Below are 16,291 nucleotides of genomic sequence, written 5' to 3'. Positions count from 1 at the left end.
ATGGAATAATGCGATATGTGACCATTTGTGTCTGGCTCCTTTCACTGAGCACCATGTTTCCAGGGGTTCGTCCACATTGTAGCTTATATTAATACTCCCTTCCTTTTGTGGCTGCGTAATATTCCCGGGTATGGATCCACCACATTTCATTTATCCATTCAGCCACTGATGGACCGCTGGGTTGTTTCCACATTTTGGCGACTGTGAATAATGCTGCTATGACCCTGGGTGTGCGTGTCTCTGTTCAAGTCTCTGCCTTCAACTTCAGTCCCTTTGGGTAGATACCCAGGAGTGGAATGGCGGGGTCATATGGTAGCTCTATGTTTGACTTTTCAAGGAACCACTAGACTGTTTTCCACATCGGCTGCACCATTTGACAGTCCCATCAGCAAGGTACAACATTCTCCACGTTCTTGCCAACGCTTTTATTACTGCCTTGTTATTATGGCCATCCTGCTGGGTGGGACATGGTATTTCACTATAGCTTTGTTTTGTATTTCCCTAATGACTCATGATGTTGACTGGTTGCCTTTTGCAAAATATTTCCCCTTGATTTCAACTTCTATGACTTCCTGCCTCGCTCCCTTCTTTCCAACCACCCTCCCTTCCTCCTGGTGCTAGAAGTTACACGCCTGGGTGGCACAGCGGTTAAGCGTCTGCCTTCGGCTCGGGGCGTGATCCCGGTGTTATGGGATCGAGCCCCACATCAGGCTCCTCCACTATGAGCCTGCTTCTTCCTCTCCCACTCCCCCTGCTTGTGTTCCCTCTCTCACTGGCTGGCTCTATCTCTGTCGAATAAATAAAATCTTAAAAAAAAAAAAAGTTACAGTACGCTCCTGCCCCAGGGCCTTTGCATTGGCTGTGCCCTCTGCCTCAAATGCTCTCCCTCCAGATTCCCGCATGGCCCCCTCCCTCACCTCCTCCCCATGTTTACTAGAACATCGTCTTCTCATTGGACCTTCCCATCACACCCTCCTGGGCACTTCCTACCCACATTTCCTGCTGCCTATTTTCCTCCTAAGCTTGGAATATTATCTGACATAACTATATCGCTTCTTCATCTAGTTTTCTAATTATTTGTCTCTCAACAGAATGTGAGAACTTTGATCTGTCTTGGTCATAGCTATGAACCCACAGTCTGGCACAAAATAGTTTCTTAATAAGTACCATAACCTGCAGGGCTCAGCTCCCCACCCAAAGCTCTGTGCTCAGTCTCCACCCACACGATCCTCGGAAACCTCCCTCTACTCCCACAACTTCTCTGCCCCCTCTTCACTGGCCTCCCCCTCATGCCTCTTTAATCCTGACCTGACTTCTGCTCCCACCTGCCCCCTGGACACTTTCCCTGTGCAACCCCATCCCCACACTCAACATGTCCCAGCATCATCCGGAACATCTTGCTCTCCCCTGTCCCCATCTCAGGGCTGCCCTGCCAGTCACAGACCTGGACATTGTCACCTCTTTCTCTCCACACACACCCCTCCCACATCCCAACAGTCACCAAAATGTCACTAGAATCCATCCACTTCTTCCTGGCCCCCAACCCCCTCCATAGGCAGCCCCCTCCCCTCCCCAAGCCCTGGACTCCAAGCCCCACCTCCCCCAGGTCCACCTTCCCTACATCTCAAGATGGGGAGTCAAGAGACTCTTTAACTGGGGGACTGGGTGGCTCAGTCCTCAAGCGTCTGCCTTTTGCTCAGGTCGTGGTCCCAGGGTCCTGGATTGAGCCCCGCATCAGGCTCCCTGCTCGGCAGAGAGCCTGCTTCTCCCTCTCCCTCTGCCTGCTGCTCCCCCTACTTTTGCTCGCTCTCTCTCTGTCAAATACATAAATAAAATCTTAAAAAGAAAAAGAGAGAGAGAGACTCTTTAACCCCCACATCTGACCACAGCCCTCCTTGCTTAAGACAGGGACAGACGTCTGTGCGCCCCCACCCCCCAGCTAGGGACACTGTTCCTGCAGCAGAAAAATGCCAAACCAAGCCCAAGGCCTGCAGAAGAAGAGGGTCTTGGGCTGTTCTGCTGCTGAGTGGCTAGATCCCTTCTCTTGAGCCCACGCTGTCCCGGACAGCTTCCGCAATGGCACAGTGCGTCTCTCTGAGTGACTGCTGAGCTCCAGGCCCTGTGCCAGGCACCAAGCACACAGCACTGAGCCTTGCAAGCCCTGCCCAGCCCTCCCAGCATCCTCCGCCATCTGGTTAGGGCCGAGCTTGACCTTTGAGAGAGAGACGGGAGCTAGCCTGGCGTTCACAGCTGGCCTTGTTGTTGCTAGGAGCTGGCCTGGCAGTCCCAGCTAAGCCCTGGTGTTCTCCTGCGGGACATAAATAATTTTGCGGAATGCCAACAATGGACAAGGCCACTCCGTGACCGTGCTGGAACAAGACAAAACACGCTCGCTCCGCGACCACGTCTGAATGCAGGCAAAACATGAGCATTGTCCAAACCACAGCAGCAACCAGACATTCCCTTTTCCTGGACAGTCTGTGTGGCTGCTGTTCTTTTACCAATGACAGCTTTATTCTTGCTTCATTCCTTAGACTATCTGATAAAAACTAAGACCGTCAATAATAGAATTACCTCTCTGCCTTTGCTTCCCAACAGCATCGAGGATCCACCTCCTGGGTCCTTCTTTTCCCAGCAGGCAGAAGGACTAGGCTGGAATGTGTATTTGCAACAACCTGGCTGGGCCCTCAGCTGGGCTCCATGCAGGGGAGCCAGCGATGGGACCTCAAACCAGTGGACAAAACAATAATTTGCTTGAATTTAGTGAGAAGAAACCCACTCAGTAAGTAAGTCCTAGAGAGGTATTAGCTAATGTTACAATGACAGTTGTATTGCAGTGTGAATGTATCAAATTAATACGTTGTGAATCTCAAACACAGGCAATGTTATGTGTCAATTAAGAAAGAGAGAGAAAAAGAAAGGGAGAAAGGGAGGGAAGGGGGGGTGCCTGGGTGGCTCAGTGGGTTAAGCATCTGCCTTTGGCTCAGGTCCTGATCCCGGGGTCCTGGGATCGAGCCCCACGTCAGCTGAGCTGGGGAGCGTGCTTCTCCCTCTCCTCCCTGCTCGTGCTCGCTCTTACTATCTCTGTCTGTCTCTCTCAAATAAATAAATAAAATCTTTAGAATAAAAAAAGAAAGAAAGAGGGGCGCCTGGGTGGCACAGCGGTTAAGCGTCTGCCTTCGGCTCAGGGCGTGATCCTGGCGTTGCGGGATCGAGCCCCACATCAGGCTCCTCCGCTAGGAGCCTGCTTCTTCCTCTCCCACTCCCCCTGCTTGTGTTCCCTCTCTCGCTGGCTGTCTCTATCTCTGTCGAATCAAAAAAAATATATAAAAAAAAAAAAAAAAGAAAGAAAGAGAAAGGACCCATTTTGTAGCTGATTTGGGGTCATGAACTGGGGCCCTTGTATCTTTATTTCACATATTGGGGTTTTTTTTTAAGAAATTGTTTTTCCATGTTAAAAAAATGTTATTTATTGTGATAAAATATACATAACATGAAATTTACCATGATAACTATTTTTAAATGCACAGCTCAGTGGCACAAAGTGCGTTCACACAACCACCCCCACCCTCCATCTCCAGAACTTTTCATCTTCCCAAACCTAAGTTTGTCCCCATGAAAGACTGACTCCCCCTTTCCCCCTTTCCTATTATGGTATGTATTATTTTCATACAGGATCATCTCAAAAGGGAAAGTCAAATTCCCCACCAGTAAGAGCATGAGACTTCCTTGAACCTCCCCGGAATCACGGAAGAGAAGCCTGTCTCACACCCACAGAGCCCCAGGGAGGGCGCTCTCCCCCCACCCCCACCGTCACAAGTAACAAGCTTGAATTTGTTCAGGCCCACAGATGTGTTCCTGAAGGTCTTTGGGCTGGGAGGGCACTGACGTCCTTAAGGGTACCTTGGAGGTCTGTGAGCCCTGGGATGACACTAAGCATTGCAGTGACCCAAAGACCAAAGACACTGGCTGGTCCTGTGCGGGGGAGTGTCAGGAAGCCGACCAGCAGGAAAACTTTGGGAAATGATAGTAATGAACACCAGCAGCCTACTGCCTCAAATCCTCACCGCTGCTTTCCGAAGTGGTTACCATTCTCAGCCCCATTTTCTAGATGACAAAACTGAGGCTTCGAGAAGTCCCGTCACGTGCCAAGCTCTCTAGAGCTCTCAGGAGGCAGGATCCTCTGGTCTCACTCCTGATCTTCCTCCCCGCTGCCCTCAAGAGTTGCTGGGGGACCATTGTGACAGCACCGTCTCAGGGGAAGCTCTTTGGTCACAATGGGCAGGGCTGGACCACACCAGGACGCAGCCTTGGAAGGAACATGAGAGCATCCTCTGGGAGACTGGGGACAGAGGGAGTCTCAAGGGTCAGGCCGGTTGCCAAGCGCAGCTTCTAAGACTCATTAGTCCCATGCCACCCCTTGAGGTAAGTACCTTATCCTCATCCCTGTTGTGGAAGCTGAAGCTCACAGGAGCCCAATTACTTATTGAAGGTGACCTAGCTAGTAACTTCCATTCTCAGATTCTCCATCAACTATCTGAAGACTTCTCAACTCTCAACTCTTTTCAGTGCCAAAATGATCAAAAAAGCAAACATAGACACTGCAAACCTGTGGTCTTGTTACAACGCTTGATGCCTGCTTTCTAAAGAGGTCAACAAGAGCTAGCTGTGATCTGGGCAGGGGTGAAGCCTGCGCTAGGGGTGTGGTGGCACCCTCGGGGCTGGTCTCTGAGAGGCTGGGAGGAGAGGGAGGGGGAGGGAGACTCCTGCACTCTGAGCAAAGGCAAGTAAGTCCCAGTCAGCTAAGTGGGGGGCCGACAGCCGGAAGCTGGAGATCAGGGAAGTGGAGTGAGAGGTGCCTAAGCCTCAGAGAGATTGAGGATAGGAAGAGATCCCAGAGGACAACTGCAGAGGGCAGGAAGCCCCATGAGGAGGTGTGTGGCAGAGATGGGACAGTGGCCGGGACTGCACAGACATTGGAGGGGAGAGCCATGGCCTTGACCACTGACTGAGGGTGAGGAGAGGGGGCTCCTGTATCAGACAAACTGTAGAACGCAGTGATTCATTCTGCAGCCCTTCCCATCGCTCACTCTGCACTGGCCCTCTCTGGGAGGGGCCTTTGCACCTGCTGTTCCTTCTGCCTAGAATGCTATTCCACCAGGTACCCAAAAGCTCCTCTCCCACTTTTTTGGGTCTTTGCTCAACTGTCATCTCAGTGACACCACCCTATCTAAAACTGCAACCCTCCCATCCCCACCCCCATCCTCCTACCCTGTGTGATGGTTTTTACCCACAGCACTTAGCTCCTTCTCCTAACTCGGCAATTGATAGTAGTACATTTATTCAGTATTGTCTGTCACCTCCTCGCCCCAGTATTAACTCCACAAGGGTACAGCTCTTGGTCTGTTTTGTTATCTGATGTTCCCCCTTCCAAGAACCTAGAACAGTGCCTGGCACACAGTAAGCGTCAAATGAATGATGACAAATCTCTACTTCCCCTGGGGGCAGGCACGGGGGCTGCGCCTGTTTTTTTTACAATGTCCCCAGCCCCGATTGCCCCGTGCCTGGAACACAGGAAGGAGTAAAAGGCAGCATTGTCCTCAGGCGGGCACTTGCTCAACTCCCGGATCTCCGCCCCCTCACAGGTGGCGCCTTGTCCCGCGATGGCCGCAGTCGCCCCGCTGCCATGCCCGATGTCCCGGCTGGACTTCCTCAAGGCCTCGCACTTTGCACTGGGGCCCGACCCGCGGCTGCACGTGGGCGCCATGCAATCCACTTCGCATCGGGACTTCAGGGCCCATCCAGGGGGTACCCGTGCCCCGCAGTGCCAGGACCCGCCCCGCGGGTCCCTCTTCGCAAAGGACGCGCGCTGGGTGGGCACCGAGCTCGGGTCGGAGACGCACTGCGCGTACGCGCCCCCGGCGCCATCCGCGCGGTCGGGGACGCGGGGGCGCACCCTCGCCACGCAGGCCAGCAACTTGAGCGTGCACCCGGATCCGCGCGTCCGCACCAGCCTCTCCACGGTGCGCGCCGACTTCGGCTGGCCTGAGCCGCCGGCGCGCGCGAGCGAGCAGATCCGCGGCGCGCGGCTCATCTTCGACCGCGACTCGGTGCCGCCTGGCGACCGAGCCAAGCTGCGCATCCCGCCCACCACCTACCAGGCGTTTTACCCGCCCCACGACCCGTGCCCGCAGCCCCGCGCGCCCTGCTGCCACCTCGGTGAGCGCGCCCCCGGGCGGCCAGCGCTACTTGCCAACCGCGTGGTTCTCCAGGCGGGCGGGGGTTCCGCGTCCTCCCCCGGGGGACATTTGGCTAGGTCTGGAGATCATTTTGGTTGTCGCGACCCGCCGAGGGGGTGCTACTAGCAGGGAATGAAGGGAGGCCAGGGATGCTGCTAAACTCCCTCCCGTGCACAGGACAGCTCGCCCCAGTAAAGAATTACCCAGCCCCTAATGTCAATGGTGCCGAGCCGGAGAAAACCTGGAACGTCCCTGAGCCTCCGTTTCTATATTCATAGAATGGTACAGCTCCTGAATTTTTTAAGGGCCTGTGCCATGGGCAGAAGTCATGAATGGTGGTTTGGAATCAGACAAATCTGCTATGTACCCACCCCAGCAAGGCCACCACTGTAGTTACTGGACTCTGAGCAAGCCGACCTCTCCAAGCCTGGATTTTCCGCCGTGCAACAATAGCGCCCCACTTCATAGGAGCAGCTGAAGCCAAGGAGCCCAGAGTGCATTGATGCCCCTGGCATCGAGCGAGCGTTCCAAAAAGAGTAGCTGTCATTTGTGTGATTTCCCAATTCTGTGACTGCAGGGGACCCGCTGGTAGACATCAGTCAGAGTCCCTCCACACTGGACTCAGGGATTGTCAGATCTGGACTTGACTCAGTTCTGGTTTTGAATTTCTGTGACTTCTGGCAAGTCATTTGGCCTCTCTGAGCCTCAGGAAGGCTGTCCGGTGGGGAGAATATGAACCCTGCAAATGAGGTTCGAAGCACTTAACCTAGATGCCGGGTTCAGTGCTTGGTAGTTTCTTGTTATCATTCCTTGTGTTATTTTTGGTGTTTTCACCGCAGCCCTCGGCCGAGGCTAGTCAGGACCGCCCAGCTCCCCTCTTCAGGCAAGGACTTGCATCCCCGTGGGCCTGAGGCTGCGGGGGCTCAATGCCCTTCTCTGTCTGCTCTTGCTCATCCGCAGGGGGCCTCAACCCCTTCAGGTGGGACCACAGGGGACAGGACGATGGGACCTCCTACCAGAGACACTTCCAGGCCCTGCCGAGCCCACCGGCCTTGATGTGTAAGAGGGTAAATCAGGTGGGGCTGGTGGTGCTGGGGAGGGCAGCGATAGGGGCTGGGTGGTGTTGCCCTTCCCACCTCTGTCCGCCCACAGGCCTTCTCCAGTGTGCAACTGGGAGACTTCAAGATTGGCTATGGGCCCATGTGTTCGGAGCAGAAACAAGCCTACAGGCCCCAGGGTCTGCCCCCAGACAGGTACAAAAGGACGGTGGCCTTCCACCAGGACAGGGTGAAGAGCTCTCAGTGATATGTGGACTGTGCCACACAAGGCTCTGGGGCCAATACCGTGCCTGTGAGGTCTCCGGCACCTACAAGCAAGGCTTTCCCACCATTAGCACCCCACAGCTTGGCCTTTGGGAAGCCTGCCCCTCCCCCATTTCCTGGGAGTTGCAAGAATCCCCCCTGATCTGCAGGTATGACAAAGCCCAGGCCGCAGCCCACATCCATTATGTGAATATTCGTCCTGGAGATGGCCTGTTCCATGACAGGACCACCAAGGCTGACCACTTCTATGCCCGAGAGCCAGGTGAGTCTACTGCCAGCCCTGCCCTCCCCTCCCCTCCACCCCCCAAAGCCCCCGCTTTCCTACAGGGGCCTCCCAGGTCTGCTCAGCACCTGTTCTACCACTGGCAGAGCGTTTTGTCCTTCACCATGACCAGACTCCAGCATCCCACATCCTGGAAGGAAACTGGTGCCCTGGTCCAGGCAGCCTCACCACCTCCATGCATTTCTTCCATGGCCAGGTCAGCAGGAAGGGGGAGGCCTCCCCCCCACCCCGGGGGGCTCATTAGGGAAAAGGGTTTCCCAGGCAGTACCTATAGCAAGTGCACAGGCCTTCAGGTGGGAGTGAGCTTGACATATGTGGGGGCATCTCCTGGGTCTATCTGCGGGATCTAGGGTTAAGTCACTTAACGACTGGGAGCCTCAGTGGCTCTGTCTGCAAAATGAGATACGGTGCCTACTCCCAGCACAAGCAACGTGGGGCCTGGAGAGGGTGTGAGCTATCCAAGGTCGTATAGCGCTCATCTCTTCTCTCCATCCGGGTTTTGGGAGATCCCGGACACGGGAGCTTCCCAGATACCGTGTGGTCTTACAGCCGCCGCCCGTGACCAAACCACCCAGCCGCCACGCGCTTTACGAGAAATTGAAGAGTCACGTGCGCCTAGGGGACTCTTCGCTGCTCGAACAGTTCTTCCAGACCTCCACGGGCACGGACTATTGCTCCCGTGCGACGCCGGAGAAGCCGCAAAAAGCGCCCACTCTCCACTTGCTGCGTAGCAACCTGCCCTGGGGCACCGACGGTGAGCGCGTTGGGGGATAGGAGCAGGGCTCCCTTCCCCGCCGCAGCTCTAACCCCGCCCCGGCCAGTTTCGCCCCGCCCACTGCCCGATTCTGGCTCCGCCTCCTGAAGAGCGAGATTCCGCCCCCCCCCCCCCCCCCCCGTGGACTGAGATCCCAACTCTGCCCCTGGAAACCCGCCGCTTCGTGGACTTGACTCCCCTCACCACCACCACCACCATCTCCGCCACGGCACCGCCCCCTGCATGGCCATAGGCCCGCCCCTCTCCGTATCGGCCTTCTCCCGACTCTAACCCCTGCTCTTCTGTCAGACTCTGGCTCCGCCCCCTCGCCGACTTGCCCGCCCTACCTGCCCCCCCCCACTGGTCGGCGCTTGCCACGCCCCTGGCTCCTCCCTCCGCCCCGCCTCCTAATCCGGCCTTCGCTCCAACTTCAGCGCGGGCTCAGGCTTCGACCTGAAGTCCCCCTACTCCATCCTTAATCTCACACGTTCCTGCCCAGGGGCCATGCCTCTCCTCTCTCAGCCCCTCAGCTCGACTACCCCCACCCAAATCTCCAGAAACAGACTTTTTAACCATGAACCAGAAGATGCTGAAGCCTCATAATACAGCTCCGGCCTCCGTGACTGAGGAAATGCTACAGCGGGTGAGGGACGGGGAAGGGTACTTCCCTGCCCAGGTAACCCCCAAAATCAGTGCAGCTTTATCTCAGGATGGTAACACTGGTACCTCAGGCCCAGACTTAGTGTCAACTCCTTTCAGGGTCTCTCTAGGGTGACCCCAGGGACAGGGCCATCTTAATATCACCCCAGCCTCAAGGTCATCCCTAGCTCACCTCCAGAATCATGTCATGGTCAGCTCAAGGACACCTTTATATCACCAGCCACAATTATACCCCCAGCTGAGGGCTAGTTCACAGTTGCCAAGGGTCATTGCAGTCCTGGGGTCATTCCAGGGGTCGCCGGTGTCTCTCCACCTTTCTCCTCCAGCTCCTGGGTCAGCCCAAGCCGGGGCACCTTTTACTCACCTCCTCAGAGCCCAGTCATCAGCCTTTGCTGCTCCAAGGGTGGTATGGAGACCATGGGGTGGGCCGGGTAGGTCAGCCACCCTCCAGGCTCTCCTGCCCGGCTGCCCACCCTGTCTCCACAGTGCAAGTACAGCCACATTGAGCCCCCGCTGGGCGGACAGCGCTTCTTCTCAACCCAATATGAGGATGAGTTTGCCTCCAAGTACCACGGCCCAGCAGTGCTGAGATTGGTCAATCTCCAGGACAGCCATGTGCCTCTGGGCTCGCCTCGCCAGTGGGGCTGTGGGGGTGGGAAGGGAGACCCTTGGGCCCCTCCAGCCCCCACCTACCCATGCCCTAGCCAGCAATAAATACTGCCTTAGCAACATTCCACCCCTCCCCATCAGTCAGCCATGAAAAAGGGTGCTTGTTGGGTTGGGGACAGTACAGGAGAGAGTGACTCCATCAAAGAACCCTGAAAAGACACGTCCTGGGCCCTGAAGGTCAACCTACTCTGAGCAAGGAGGCCATCCCAGCTTGTGCAAAGGCTTGGCAGTTGGACTCAGTGTAAGGTGTTTAGGTGCACCAACAAATCTGAATGATGTGGAGAGAGGAGTCATAGTGTTGAACAGGGCAGTGTGGTGAAGGGCTGAGAACACAGGCTCCTAGGGCTGAATGGACAGAGTCCAAATCTTAACTCCTCTGTCCTGGGTAGTAGTCTTGGGCAAGTCACTTAACGCCTCTGAGCCCCATCTGTTTGCTCATCTGTAAAGTGGAGATGAATGGTAGCTCTCTCATTAGAATGTTATGAATGAGAAATGTACACACTAGTCAGTGTGTATGTGGTTGGGGGTCAAGAAGGGAGAGCACTTCCCTTCTGAGCATGAAGGTATGGAGGAAAGAGGAAGATGACAGTATGGGAAGGAGCTTTCAATCGCTGAGAGAGGGGGTGGGGTTCGGAAGAGGGAGACTGAGGGGGTGAAGAAGCTGAGAGTGACCCAGCAATTTCCTCCATTGTGAGTGAAAGCTGGAAGCTCAACGGTGCTCTGGCTGGCTGGGCAACTGGTCCCCAGGTCAGAGCTGGGTCCAAGGACAAATCAGCAAAAGCCATCAGGATATGATCAAGGATATGATCAAGTCCAAGGGAGGAGGTGTCCAGCCAGGGACGAGATGGAAATGGTGAAAAGGAGGAGAAGGGGGTGGAGCCCTGAAGTCCATCAGTGATGGGGCTTGACAGGCATGTCAACAAATGGTACCTTGGACAGCGCCCCCATCTTGAAGGTCTGGGGTGCGGTGAGATTGGCTCTGTCTGGGATAAAATGGGCCTTGGTGGCCATGCCCAGGGCCTGCTTCTGTTGGCTGTTGAGAATCTGGTTTCAGCGAATGAATGTGGCTCCCTGACTCCATTGAGCCACTAAGAGCCAAGCTCAAGCCCTGCTAGGAGCCCTTTCCCCATGGGCAGCAATTCTGTGAGGCCAGGTTGTCATTTCCACAGGAGTACAGGAGTCCAGCTTTGGGTCCCACAGAATAAGATGACCCTTTTGGCTGCACTCTTATTATCCATGCAAGCGTCTGCTAGCTGCAAAACACCTCTTCTGCTTGCTTTCTCTAAAGATCTACATGACACACTTCCGAATTACCTCATCATGCACCAGGATTTCTCAATCCCAGTACTGTTGACATTTTGGATGGGATCATTCTTTATTGTCAGAGGCCCTCCTGTGCATTGCAGGATGTTTAGCATCATCCCTGACCTCTAAGAGCTATGTGGCAATAGCATTCTCCCTTTACCCCAGCCAGTTGTGACAATGAAAATATCTCCAGGCATTGCCAACCAGGAGTTGTCCTGGTTGAGAACCGCTGCAATAAACCCATCCTGCAATGATCCCCAGACAAAATCAGCCTCTCCTGATGAAGCTGGTCTGTTCGTTGATCAGGCTACTCTTAACTAAAAGGCTTTTCCTTTTCATCTTGCCTGCCAGGAAGCTCAGAAAGCTTACTTTGGCATTTATTTCCATGTAGCTCTAGTTGCAGGAAAATGTGTGCTCCTGCCTGGTTCTAGGAATGGTTTAAAACAACCCAGACACCAGTTGAAAAATAATGGGTAGGCGTTCCAAGGAGGTAGATTTCCCCACAAATTAAAGCATTTTCTAACAATGGAACTGACTAGCCCTGGGATGGGTTGCTAGGAAAGAACCAGAGCTTTACTAGAAATATTTTTAGTGCAGAAAGATACTTCATCATGATTTGGAATGTATCTTATGGATTTATGTCTATCCCTCCCTATATTCCACTCACCCTTCCCCACACCAAAAAAGCATTTCATATCAACTACAAAAACCCGAAAGGCTTATAAAGCAAGAGGAATAAAGTAGGATTGAACATGGGAGAACAGATTAATCTTTCAAGGAAAACATCACGGAGCAGCAGAATTCAGACCTGCCACTTCCTTGTCTTTCTGTCCTTGGTCAAGTGATGTCATGTTCTGCCCCTCACTTTCCTCATGCGTAAAATGGGGTTGGCAATAGATCTTCCTTCATAAAGCGAGTACAAAGTTTAAATAAAATGCACACGTGCCATTCTTAGAATAGGGCTTAGCATTTAGCTGCAGCTTGATGACAGGTGCCCATATTTTTTTAATGTCTTAGGTCATTTTTGTTGCAAGTCATAGAAACCCCGCTCACTCTAGCACAAGTAGAAAGGGATTTTTATTGACTTTGTTACAAAGAAAACCACAGGCCCAAAACAGAGTTACTTGAGCCAGGCTAAGTCACCAAACCAGGGGTTAATACCTAACCTAATTGCAATTTCAACCTCCCCCAGAAATGTAAATCTTAATCTGCCAATCAGGAATTTTTTGAGAAGCACCAATAAGGTAATTTGTCGCATGGGCCTTCTCCATGGACAGAGGATGAGGTAATCCACCTAATAAGATCCCTACCCATCCCCTAAGGGAAAGAGACTTTGCCTGGAACAATCCTTTTCTTTTGCCTATAACTTTCTTGCCTTAACCCCCTTCCTATAAAAACTTCCATTTTGTACAACTTCTCAGAGTGCCCCTCTGTGTTAGAAGGGATGCTACCCAATTCATTTATCTTTTAAGATTTTATTTATTTGTGAGAGAGCGTGTGCAAAAGAGAGCAAGTGGGGGGGGGGCGGGAAGAGAGAGAGGGAGAAGCAGCCTCCTCACTGAGCAGGGAGCCGGACGTGGGACTCGATCCCAGGCTGAAGGTAGATGCTTAACCAACTGAGCCACCCAGGCACCCCTCATGAATTATTTAATAAAGCCAATTAGATCTTCAAATTCATTTGGATGAATTTTGGTTTTGTAACTTAGAAATAAGAAAATCTGGAATCTCCTTCACCACCTCAAGATCCTGTGTCCCTCCAAGTGGTGGCAAAAAAAAGATGCAGTAACTCAAATCCTCTTGATCAAAGCCTCAACCGAAGAGGGAGAGGGTCTTGCCTCTAACGCCCCTTATTATAGGGCACTCGATTGGTCCATTTGAGTCACACCCCCAGCCATGAGCCAATCATTGTGCCCAGAGGGATAGAGTGCTATGATTGGATGGCCTAGCTCACAAGCCCACCCCTGGGTAATTTGGTTCCCCAAACCTCAACCAGGATCTCGGATCCTGGAGCCCAACCTTGTGGGACCCTGTCTCCTAGCAACAGACCTGTGCCTGCCTATCCGCTTAGCATCTATATTTCCCCAGGTTACAATCTGGAGGGTGGAGAGATAACTAATAAGCTCTTCCCAATGGAAGGTAATTGTATATTTATAGACAGGGAGTGTTCAGGGTTACAGAGTAGCCTGGGGCATCAAGTGCCCCCTGGTTCTCCGATAATGCCAGTCTTATATCCCACCTCATTACTAATGTCCTCTTCTAGCTTGGAGCAGAGAATTTAGCTCTGGCAATCTCGCAAAATCAACCAGATGCTTGTCTCTGCTGCAAGAAGTACAGAGAGGCAGCTTGTATCTGTCTAGGGAGACCTTGATGAAGGCTTTATGAAGGCGTCCAAATATTTCAACATTCAGATATTTTTCTCCAAAGCCCCTCAGACCACAGTCTCAAGAGACACATGGTTAGAGTCCCAAGATAAAATAGGCAGGATTTTTTTTTTTTTAAGATTTTATTTATTCAAAAGAGAGAGAGCAGGGGGAGGAGCAGAGGGAGAGGAACAAGCAGACTCCATGCTGGGCTTGGAGCCTGATGTGGTGCTCAATCTCATGACCTGAGCTGAAAGCAAGAGCTGGATGCTTAACTTTAACTGACAGAGCCACCCAGGCGCCCCCAAATAGGCAAGATTGTAATCAGCTTATTTTTCTTTCACATAACAGATTTCTTGTTTCTTGAGGAGGGCTTTTCTCAGGGCAGAGTGTATGCACTGCACAAATCTAGGGAGTCCCATTCACTTTACAGGGAGTGTATGTATCTGTGGCCCGGCTCCTCCTGCTCACCTTTGCTCTGCCAATTCCACATTTTAGGTTACTTCCCTCAATATCTTCCCTTGGGATTCCTGGGTGGCTCAGTCGGTTAAGCATCTGCCTTCGGCTCAAGTCATGATCCCAGAGTCCTAGGATCTAGTCCTGCATCGGACTCCCCACTTAGCAGGGAGTCTGCTACTCCCCATGCTTGTGCTTTCTCTCACTCTCTCTCTCTGTGTCAAATAAATAAATAAAATCTTTTTTTAAAAAATACCCTTCCCTTTCCAGGTACTAATTCTAAATTAGTCAAGACTGTCATCGATTCAAGGGACAGAAACCCACTAAAACCAGCCCAATGCCCAGGAAATTTGTTGGCTCACGGTATTGGAAAGAATGAGGGCTTCTGGCCTCAGGTATGGCTATATCCAGGAGCTTAGCCAATATAGACAGAACTTTCTTTTCAACTCTCACCTGTACATCCTGGTGTAGATTGGCTTCAGTCTGCAGACTGTTCTTCCTGACAACTGGGGACGGGGGCTGTGGGTAGGATGAGGCCCTATATACAGCTTATGATCCCAGAGGAAGAAGGAGACCCTCCAACATCATGTCCTCCAACCTAATTATTGCGGCTAGGAGACGGGGTTCTCTGATTGGTAAGTTGAGATTGAGTGATACTGGGGGGCTGTGTTAGATTAGAATAGTGGAGAAGGGTCCACAAAGGGAAAGCAAGGTGCTGATAGAGTTACTTAGCAGATAGGGGCGCCTGGGTGGCTCAGTCCGTTAAGCTTCTGAGGCTTGATTTCAGCTCAGGTCATGATCTCAGGGTCATGAGATGGAGCCCTGCATCAAGCCCGCTAGGGCTCTGCGCTCAGTGGGGAGTCTGCTTGAGATTCTCTCCCTCTCCCTCTGCCCTCTTCTCTAAAATAATAAATAAATAAATCTTTAAAGAAAAAAAAAAGATACTTAGCAGACAGAAACAACAGCTGTCATTACAAGCGTTATTTGTTATGGGATCCTCCAGGAGGTGGCAGGATAAGGAACCAGTGACATAATCCAATTTCAGTCTCAGAATGCTCAGACCTGCTGTGGGCTTTTCCACAGACAGGTGGAAAGCTAGTTTCAGACCTTGAGTTTAGCACAGATCTAGAAGGTTCAGGAAAGAAGAGAGAAGACTCCTGGAGGCCTGATATGCTTGAGGCTGTATTCAAGGGTAGGTGGTGTCAAAATTCACCAGGCAAGAACCATCAGAAATACAGCTGTAGTCAAGAAAGTTTTTTTTTTTTTTAGCTTGTTAAAAGGGAAGATCATATACCAGGAACCATGGGTGTCTCCATAAGAGGGCGTTGGGAGACTGGAGGGCACCTTATAGGATTCAGGCATGTGGGGGGGGGGGTAGTTTTAAAGAGAGTTGAAGAGAGTAGAAGCAATTCTAGGTTTGTGCTATCGGGAAGCAGGGAGCGTATTAGTGACTGGGTATTTTGATGGTTTTTATCTCCCAAGTGGGAGGATGGAAGTCGAGCTGTCGTTGGTAAGAAGCAGTAGTCATCGTCTTAGTCCGGGAGGAGGGTGTGTATTTGTTTTTTGTGGTTGCAGAGTGTCCTTGTCTCTGGCTTGGTTCAGACGTGGTCACAGAGCGGCCTTGTGTGATCATTGTTTATATTCTGTGACCGTTGTTTATGCTCAGTGAAGAACATCACGGCCCAGCTGCCAGCTGCCGGGGCTGGTTTTCACTCCCTCTTTGCGGGGATCTGTGTCTCCAGGTAAAGTCTGCCCAGAGTCCTTCCCCGCTTTGGCCTGGGCTTCTCCAGAGATCATCACTCCAGGGGGCATCAGACACAGGGAGTCCACCAGTGACAGCAGTGAGTGACCTATCAGCCAGGTAGGAGGAGGAAAACTCAGGGACAGTGCTCCCAACCCTTTTCCTTGGAGAGTCTTACAGGGAGACGCTGGGTTAGGCAAAGATTAACAACTTTGTAAATTGCAGGGCTTCTCAGAGCCTTGGCTTTGCTTATGTGCCCTGCCAGTCTGCCAAATTTCTATAGAAGGTTTGGTGTTTTTGAACAAAGATAGAGTCAGAGACATGGGCATGAGGCAGAGACAGAGACAGAGACAGAGGAGGCCAGAAACGAGGAGCGACAGAGGGGCAGAGGCAGGAAAAGTGACAGGAAAGAGGCAAAGAGACTGAAACGGAGAGGCGCAGAAATAGAGGGACAGGGAGACAGAAAGGAACAGAGCTAGGCGCCGAGAGGGGAACAGAGATG

General features: G+C 52.5%; 1 protein-coding gene across 1 annotated transcript; it reads left to right on the top strand.

The window, feature by feature from the left end:
* Positions 1-5,663: 5,663 nt before the first annotated feature.
* SAXO5 (stabilizer of axonemal microtubules 5) lies at positions 5,664-15,897 on the top strand. The gene is made up of 9 exons (XM_026480803.2): positions 5,664-6,219; positions 7,200-7,306; positions 7,392-7,492; positions 7,711-7,823; positions 7,931-8,040; positions 8,394-8,598; positions 9,156-9,241; positions 9,745-9,910; positions 15,791-15,897. The coding sequence occupies exons 1-9, from the start codon at positions 5,664-5,666 to the stop codon at positions 15,895-15,897; spliced, it is 1,551 nt and encodes a 516-aa protein (XP_026336588.2).
* Positions 15,898-16,291: the final 394 nt, after the last annotated feature.

This window comes from Ursus arctos, unplaced genomic scaffold, assembly GCF_023065955.2.
Source record: "Ursus arctos isolate Adak ecotype North America unplaced genomic scaffold, UrsArc2.0 scaffold_14, whole genome shotgun sequence".
NCBI lineage: Eukaryota > Metazoa > Chordata > Mammalia > Carnivora > Ursidae > Ursus > Ursus arctos.
Note: the sequence above shows the minus strand (reverse complement) of the source record. Positions and strands in the feature narration are given on the sequence as shown.

Coding starts and splice junctions, on each gene's coding strand:
- SAXO5 (XM_026480803.2), top strand. CDS start 5,664: ATGGCCGCAGTCGCCCCGCTGCCATGCCCGATGTCCCGGCTGGACTTC. Junction 7,824..7,930: donor CTTCTATGCCCGAGAGCCAG/GTGAGTCTACTG, acceptor TACCACTGGCAG/AGCGTTTTGTCCTTCACCAT. Junction 8,599..9,155: donor CCTGCCCTGGGGCACCGACG/GTGAGCGCGTTG, acceptor CCAAATCTCCAG/AAACAGACTTTTTAACCATG.